The following is a 9588-nucleotide window of genomic DNA, read 5'->3' on the forward strand; positions in this document are numbered from 1 at the left end:
ATGTTGAGTTTGTCTCATTCCTGCTATTTCTCCTATTGCTTTAATAACTGGCAGGCTTGCTAACCAATAGAAAGGCTTGGAAGGTAAAAGGGGCAATGCCAAACTCCACTACCAAAATTAGCCTAACTTTTGACAGGTTTACTGTAATCTGCACCAGTGCTGCAACTCTGTAAATCTAACATGTATGCATACATTTCCATGTCCATGGGTAATGTATTTTTAATGGATTGCTACTACTTTGCAACTAATGGTGAAGGGTTGGTGTATCTTTTAATGTAGTACATAATGGATCTGGCATAGCATTTGTTATACTAGTCAATGCTCTTTAGAAAAAGAAACAGGAATCTGATACAATGACATTTTCTTATTCACAATTGTATGATATGATGTCATTTGTAGTCATATCGATAACAGAATGGTTCATAAACCTAGTAACTAACATTAAAGTGGATTCTGTAAATCCAAATATTTAAAATCCTGGCATGTCACAATATGCAGCAACAGTATAATTTTTCAAGAAATCTTTTCCTTTAATCCCCTAAAATCTTTTCTATAGCTCTAATTCACTTTTTTTGCCTAGGCTGAGATGATAGTTAGTCTGCTTCAGGCAGGAGGGATCATTTACTTGGTCTCCTGCCCCCCAGTGATCAGACGGGTATTTTATTTAGGTCCCAAAGTGAGAGAATATAGCAAGAACTGAGCTCTGTTGTGCACAGCCAAGATCTGCACATGCCTACAGTTTGCATAGTTGTGTTCTTTTTAAGCCAGCAACACAGAAAGTACATGCCGAACCTGAATAGGGTCTTGGCAATGTTTGTGCCCTTCTTTTAGAGAGGAATGCATGGTATTGCGATCACATGCAGAAGAGATAATAAATACCTGTAAGAAATTCCATACACGTTGCCTAGCATGCTTACATTTACCAATGAAAGTGTTTCTTAATCTAAAGTCACTTTAACATCTGAAAGTAATTTTATTACACCAGACAGTCATTCATCAGCTCTCTGAAAGTTTTTTTCTATTATCTAATCATAACCTAGCCCATTTTACATGTTACAGATTCATAGTGAAGCTCCCTTCTCCTCCCCATTCTTGTGACAGAAGAACAGCCAAGCCTTTCTTTCCACATTAATGCAATCGGATAAATGGAATGCTGCCATATTTTCAGTATCAACATGCCCCGTGTTTCCTTAATATAATATCCTTAACTAAGCACAGTTTCATGTTAAGCTTCTCTGTTATAAAAACTATTTCTTTGGCCAAAAGTAGAAACATTTTTCTGTGTTCAGTAAATAACTGACATTTACTAGCATGCCGTTTGATTTTTGTGTTAGATTAGATAAGCATGATGTCTGCTGACAAAATTTTGACCTATCAACGTTAAGTGCAACGCTCCACAAATATGTCACATGTTCCATACATTTTAACAACAACTTTTTCTTAGTAGTGAAATTGTGTAAATACACTATAGAGTTACTTTCTCATCTGACATCACTTCTTGTTATGTATACCCTCCATATTCTTACATTAATATAGATACCCTGTTACAGATTATCAATGAAAACACTTGTAAAATCACACTTTTTAATATTTGTGCTGTGTGTTGATGGCAGCAGTTAAAGTAACATGCCGGCCAAATGACTTAACAAAACTAATATGTACTGTGCAAGCTGCTGAAAGAATTTGGGATCATGTGATGCACAGAGGGAAGTAATTACTTCCTTGCCTTATATTTACTTGTCAGTATGTACAAATAGCATAAGCAAGTCATAAGATCCAAATCATAAACAACAGGATCACACTGAAAGTATAAGAAATAATGGCACACAGAGCACAGTTTGATCTGCCTAAGATAAGAGGGGTCTTATGAATATTGAGTGCTGGTAACACATAAGAGAATACACATGTAGGGACATCACAATAAACATCAATTTGACATATTTAATACACAGGCTTTCATTTTACACTATGTATACTATACAAGCCAAATGTTTATTCATGCATTTTGTTTCCACTTTTGCTCATTGTGGTATTGTTGTCTCCATTAACAGTTTGGATGGACTCATGTCACTTTGCTGATCACTGTCACTCAGTCCCATCTTGTCATTCAAAATCTTTTTGAAGGAACGATCTGGTAAGGGTCTACATCAGTTTGCTTCATGATATGTTTTCATTGGTTCATGAACGTATTTGCTGTGTTTTGCATTTTCTTTGGCTGCCTTAATATTTAAATATATTTTGATTGCATTAATCTGCTGAGACATTTTACTATGTTTGTTAGTCCACACCTCTATTGTACATAGGATCCTCATTCCACTATACCATGTGTCCTCTGCTCTAGCTCTCGAAGGTCACATATAGGTCTGATTTTGGTTTACACCATTTCCTACTTCATATACTTTATTTCTGGCAGAGAGAGGCTAAAATGTGCACAGAACTTAACAGAACTTAACCCTGCTATGTTCGCCTGTCCTTATTCCCTCACAGGCGACAGCCATATTTGTCCTTTATTTCATCCCTGCGATCTGTGACCATTTTCAAGCTTTGTCTTTTAGTAGGTGTAGCAGCTCATCTGGCTGGTTGTTCCATGCCCATAAGCTTTGAAAATCAGGGTAAAGAAATGAGGCAAGATAAAGACTTATAACTATTTAAGCAATAACAAAAAAATTCCCCTTTTATTCATTGGATATGTATTTTCAGAGCTTTAAGAGTTAAGTATGCAGATGACAGAGCTTCTTTAATGCAATGTCGATAGCATTTTATCTATTCAGTTTTTTTGTTTAGTTATACGCTCTAATGTTATTTAATACTGTGGATATTGCAGAATCCCAAAATAACAAACAATGACATAAAATCTGCTTAGTGTAACGAATACTTTTCAGTATAAGCTGCCACAGCTGCAGTTTTATTTGGGTAGAGCAAAAGGAGACATGCACACTATACATTTTATTGTCTAGGTGTGTGCCTTGTATTGGTGCATTATGTATTCTAGCAGGACCATAGGACACTAAGGAGATATTCATCTTATAATTCCCCTTGACCCTTGGATGGGTAAACATAGTGACCATGTATTGCTTTTAGTGTATAGTTTTTTTTTCATCCAACTATAAATTTGCATTGTAGAAAGGTATTTTCCTATTACAATTTCTCTATTTTCTTAGTAAGTTAGTTGAATAAACTCTGTTTCATTTTCTGTTTTCAGTAAACATTTGCTCTAGAGAGATTACAGAAGATGGTAGTTTTATCAACTGACACATTGCAGTCTTTTTTTCGTTATGTTTTCCAACTATACAATACATTAGTTAACATGCATTTCTAGGCAAAACTTTTTTTTAGTTTTGGATAAAGCAGGAAAGGCTCGGGTCCTCTGTATCCCCATTACACAGAAGCTATTCACACTGCTGGGCATGTTCACTAAAAAAATAAAGTTTGGGGAAATCCAAATTTTAGAGGTGATCTTCCAGTGGAGATACTTGTACTGGGGACAACTGTACAAGAGGTTTCTGGGAAAAGAAGTCAGGAAACATTTCCCAATGGTACACCAAATAGAAAGGTTCTACATATATAGTGCAAAGACATATTTTTATTAAAGTTATTATATTATATTTTTATTATTATAAAAAAAACTAAACCCCACTAAACTCATCTGTTCCAGAGAGCCACCATCTTCCTTCCTTCCTTTTCTTCTTAGTTGTGATCTTCAGCCATTTTCAATAGTGGGGCCCAGGTGATGTTAATTTTTTCAGTCCCTGCCCACTGCAGGGGAAGCCAGGATTGCAACCAACACTTAGCTGCACATGCACAGCTTATTATTATTATTATTACACAGTATTTTCTTAAACGCCAACATATTACGCAGCGCTGTACAAAGTCTATAATCATGTCACTAGCTGCCCCTCAAAGGGTTTCACAATCTAATGTCCCCACCTCTAAGGGGGGAAGTCAATTAACCTAACTGCATGTTTTTGGAATGTGGGAGTAAACCAGAGTACCCTGAGGAAACCCACGCAAACTCCATGCAGATGTCCTAGCCGAGATTTGAACCTGGGACCTAGTGCTGCAAAGGCCAGAGTGCTAACCTCTGAGCCACTGTGCTGCCTTTAGCTTAGCAATTTTGACCCAGGAGCAACCAGGCAGGTAAGAATGCTTTTTGCAGAAGGTATATTTTCCCTTTTCTGTAAAAAAAAACCAGCCTGACCACACATTTTTTAAGCCACGTTAAACACAAGAATATACTTAAAACTAGTGCAATAGTTATAGGTATTGTAATGTTGACTGGAAAAGTAGCCTTCAATGAATGCTTGTGTACTAAATAAAGCAAGGAACATGTTTGCTGTGCCTCACAATTTGATTTTTTATTTCTCCTTTGTAAATTGCCCTAATAGCTTGATACTATTTCCCAGTACCACTGGATTTGAATCTCAAATATAGTAGTAAACAATAAATTTGAATATATTTATTTATAAATTTTATTTCGCCTAACATTAAGGCTCAGTTCAGCCATTAAAAAAATTGGGGTGAGCTGCTGAGTGTCATCTGCTGTCAAATGTTTACAAGCTGGTTCATTAAGCACCAGCATAGTGGTTGTGGCAGATGGCAAGTACCAGCCGCAAGAAGCCATCTAGGATCCACTGTTCCCGCTACAAATCTGAATTTATCCTTAAGGTTCTCTGCATTGCTACATTTTGGAAGTAACTGATTCCTGAAGTGTACCTGCCATCAAGTAACATAGAAATCTAGTTGGTAGTTGTATGTGGTAAATTGACTACAATTTGTGTCATTGCCTAACCATTGTATTTTATGTTTCATAGGTTTTTAGTTCCAGTGTCCATTGTTATCTGTAATGATATAATGGCTTATATGTTTGGATTCTTCTTTGGCAGAACACCTTTAATAAAGGTAAGCAGAAAATCAGTAGTAACAGTAGTGTACATGCACAACACAGGTATCCCATAAAAATACTTGCTGAACTTCCAGAAATGGCCTGTGCCCCTAAATCCAATTGGGCTGACAATAAGCAGCATTTGGGGACTGAAATTACTAGGTAGCTTTTACAAACCTACCTAACAGTTTTTGTTTTAGGTGCAGTTTTTAGTAAGTCAGACACTACCCTGCCAAATGAAGCTAACCTATTCCAAGACAACTAGGCATATCCAGGGGCTGGTTGCTGTATATGAATTGCTAGACTGTTACTGTGAGGTGTGTTTTGGGCAATATGTGGCTTATGAAGGTGGTGCTGGGTCTTCTCCAGGAATCGGCATGCTTCCAAGAAGTTCTCCATATTATATTGTAGAATACAGTATGGGATTGCCTCAGTGATACTAGTCAATAGATGCTCATTGCAGATTTATGTTTCTTAGGGGCTCTCAGGTGTGTACCAGGCATGCTTTGTTAGTGACTAATAAATTAAATACATTACTTTAAAATTCCATATCACCTGTAAGAACTGTGTAATAGGAGATATCATTTGTAATTAACTCTGCTCCACACTTCTCCAAGAGCTCCCTAATCCAGATAAAAGATAGTGATGATTGTATTTAATGTGCAGAAATCTTATACTGTCCTATTCAGCTTGCTCCTACTTTCTGCTCATTTAAAAGAGCGCTCTAAGCCCATTTTTTCAAACTTGCCTACCCGTCTTCTTCTGTCATTTGAAACCACCACTACTTCCCACCACTACATATCTCCCATCCTATTGTGTGTGAAATTCCCCCACCTACTAGATTGTAAGCTCTTCGGGGCAGGGTCCTCTCCTACTGTATCACTGTCTGTATTAGTCTGTCATTTGCAATCCCTATTTAATATACAGTTCTGCGTAATATGTTGGCGCTATATAATATTTCATGACCAATAAGCCACAGTATTCACTATCTGGAACTATGTCAGTTATATATAGCTACTTTTAGGTGTATTTAACAAATGTACTAATACACCAATAACGTTTCTTTTTTTTCTACTAGTTGTCACCCAAAAAGACTTGGGAAGGTTTTATTGGTGGATTCTTCCTGACCATAATATTTGGATTTATTGTAAGTAGTTTTCATTTCCTCCTTTTTTTTCAAGTCATTTACCTGGGGGGTTTTATGATTTCCTTATTCATTAGTATTTTGTATTTATAATGCTATAAGTATATTAAATCTCCTAAAGGATGAGAGTACCCATTAGTTAGACAGGAAAGTTGTTTCCCATTATCTTGTTGCAATAAAATATACTAAATATTTGATGTATATAAATAAATATAAATGATATATAATATATATGATACTATACATACATATTTTCTTCATACATAGTTCTGAGTGTACCAGAGGGCCTATCTGGTTGCAGTCCTGCAGACAGATAGGCTGGACAAGCCCTCTGGTCCCTGTACTCACAATATTGCATTGGTCCATTATGTATTTACAATCTCCATTTATTGCTAACATAATGCATTGAGATACCAATAAGAGTGTAAGTATTCTTATTCAAGTCGATGAACAGGGTTAAAGAATCCATTGCTGTATCTCGTCCCCAAATCTTCACCAGATATTTCACGGAAATAAACTCGCCCAGTACACTTGTGCACTGACACGATGATGTCAGCAACAAAATGCTTAGAAACTGTGTGCAGGACATTTGTGGGAGTGGGCAAGAGTTGTTTGCATAAATTAATAAAAATATTTGTATGCAACACACCTATGAATTTACTGAGCTAAAAAAAAGAAAAAGTACAAAACAGTTATATATATTTCCATTGAATCAAGGATCCCGAGCTTTAGTCCCCATGGGCCACTTGCAGGGCAGATTTTAGTATAAACACCAATATTTATTTTTAATTCTTCATTTACTGCTGTCCATTAAAGAATTATTAAAGTTTTTATGGATACTGGCTCTATAGGATGAGTTGGAGACCCCTTCTATATAAATAAGCACATTTTCTGACACTACCCATCTTGCCCCAGATACATACCTCTATCCTTGTAAAATATTTTTTGCAGTGGCCATACCTACTCTTAGACGTCTATGCAGGCTATATCCCACGGGGTCACAGTTTTCCTGATCATTTCTTATTAAATAATTTTAAATCTATTGAAGCAGTTTTTATTTTTGTTATCCCTTTATTTCTTGTTTTGCAGTTTTCCTACATATTATCTCAGTTCCAGTTTTTTGTTTGCCCCGTGGAATATAACAATGAATCAAACAGCTTCTCTACCAGCTGTGAACCATCTGCAATCTTCAGGCTGCATGACTACACCGTCCCTCTATTTCTACAGTCATTACTGGGATGGGTAGGTATTCTGTGGTTTCAGAACAAGCAGAAACAATATAGAGAAACCTGAATTTTTATGTTTGAAGAAGCAAAGGTGCGCCCTGCAAACGGGTGAACGTTTCCTCACCATAGCAACATGTTCATGAGATCCAGTTCAGTGAATTAATTAATGACTGTGTTAAATGATGTCATGACTCCTACCTCATTATATAAACAGACTCTTTCACTCAATTTGTGCCAGGATTTCCAGAAGCCTGTGGCCTTAATTAAACAGGCAATTTTCAATAAACACCTCCAAGTTACTAGAATGTAACATTTCTGTTCCTCATTAATTTTTACATATGTACAGAGTTGACTGCTTTTATCAGGTTTAATGTATTAAAACAGAACTAAAGTGAAAATAAAAAAAAAGCACACTTACCTTTAATCTCGCAGATCCCTTCATGGCGTTGGACCTTCCCTCGATGGTGCTTGACCTTTTCCCGATTCGGTCCTGCATTGTCCTAGAACTATTCTTAGTCTCGGTGGCGAGCAAGCACCAGGCGCCGCCATCTGCGTATGCATGATATCAGCATCTCTTTCCCCATATTGTAAAAATGCCCCTTCTGCACATGCAGCCAGAGCCTGTGCACTCATTTGTGGCAATCAAGACTTAAAGGGACAGTGCTGCACCCCTTTTTAAAAAAACAAAACAAAAAGGGTGTTGCACTTTAAAAAATCAATTACATTTTTTCTTATAAGTATAAGGGTTGTCTACCTTTTTTATGTAAAGTAAAAATGTTGAGTTTAGGTCCACTCTAAGTTATGCACATGAAACGCATACAGTACACACGATTCTCATATCAAGTGATCATAGAGTCTTTTTAAACCCAAAAACAGTGGCTTATCAGTCTAGTCAGTATTTCACCTGATAATGTTTTTCATTTTTGAACTCATTCCTCATTACTCTTTATAGAGACATTCATTGTCCATCTCCATAACAGGCAGGTAAAGCGCATTAGTAGTTTACACAAATAAGATAACATTGTTTTACATATCCAGATCCGATTACTGGAAGTGATAACATTGCTCCATTTCTGGCATTATCAAACAATGTTTCTGTTCTTGTTGATAATTTTTTTTTACATGTACCAATGTAGCAACCAGATACAATGACTAGTAAGGTGCATATAGTGTATTAAATTCCATTCTTGTGCTTAGTTATCCTCATATATTGAAGTGCCTTAAATAACTGTCATAAATAACTTTTGCCCATGGCACATGTAGGTGTTACTCCCAGTTATATTATAATGGAAAAGCTTTATTTGTGGTTCTAATCTGATATATAAAAGCAGGGGGGCATATTTTTTAATGTAGGCTTAATATTCTATGTGCAAATCTTTTCAGTAGGTATTTCTTATTATCAAGTATTTTTATCAGTAGCATATAGATATAGAATGTAAGTTAATAATTTCTGCCTTCCAGAAAACAGTCCAGATGTATCCATTCCAGATTCATAGCATCGCTCTCTCCACATTCGGATCATTAATTGGACCATTTGGAGGATTCTTTGCCAGCGGCTTTAAAAGAGCTTTTAAAATTAAGGTGAGTTCTGCATTGGTAAAGTTTGCAATATGGAAATGTATTAGTATGTATTTCTTGTTTTCATCTTTTCTTAATATTGGGTGATGATAGACTACCAATATACAGAAACAAGCACTAATATGTTTGCATTATTATTGTTCTGTCATTATTATCTGTTTTAGAGCCTTTGTCAACAGGCTTTGTGCTTTGGTCGAAGGAAATAATTTGAGATGTTTCTGACAACATTCAGAATTCATTGACAGGGTCATGTGACCTACTGTACAGTTGACCTCCTTTTGACCTGAATTCCCAATCACATGTAGTGAAGTAAACAAAAGCTTGTTGACACAGATTCAGTTTGGGACAAGGTGCATCCAACTTCCATCCAGCTAAGTTTGAATTACAAAGATTTATGTTCTCTTTAATAACGTTTCTCTTGGGATAGAAAAAAAATTAACTTATTTTGGACCAGTTTTAGGCCCACTTCCCCTATGATTGGTATACCAAATACATCTTTTAAATTATAATTCGACGCACTCTAGACGATTGCTGGCACCAGAATAAATGTGTTTACTTGCATTGCATTGGCGCATATTCTAAAAATGTTGAGTTTTTAAAAAAATGGCACTTACCGTATTTTTCGGACCATAAGACGCACTTTTTTTCCCCCTAAAGTGGGGGGAAAATCAGGGTGCGTCTTATGGTCCGAATGCATATTTTTTTACTTACCTGTATCCCCGCCGGTCCCCGCAGCCAGTGTCCTCTTCCTGTGTCCC

The 9588-nt window shown here is 36.4% G+C and overlaps 1 protein-coding gene across 1 annotated transcript in view; it reads left to right on the forward strand.

The window, feature by feature from the left end:
• Positions 1-9588, forward strand: part of CDS1 (CDP-diacylglycerol synthase 1) — a 35930-nt gene that overhangs the window by 21667 nt on the left and 4675 nt on the right. Inside the window, exons 7-11 of the mRNA XM_072405442.1 lie at positions 2052-2134; positions 4812-4899; positions 5961-6029; positions 7116-7268; positions 8714-8833. Of these exons, the coding sequence (XP_072261543.1) occupies positions 2052-2134; positions 4812-4899; positions 5961-6029; positions 7116-7268; positions 8714-8833 (513 nt within the window). The remainder of the gene's footprint in view (positions 1-2051; positions 2135-4811; positions 4900-5960; positions 6030-7115; positions 7269-8713; positions 8834-9588) is intronic.

The sequence above is a fragment of the Pyxicephalus adspersus genome, chromosome 3 (genome assembly GCF_032062135.1).
Source record: "Pyxicephalus adspersus chromosome 3, UCB_Pads_2.0, whole genome shotgun sequence".
Lineage (NCBI taxonomy): Eukaryota > Metazoa > Chordata > Amphibia > Anura > Pyxicephalidae > Pyxicephalus > Pyxicephalus adspersus.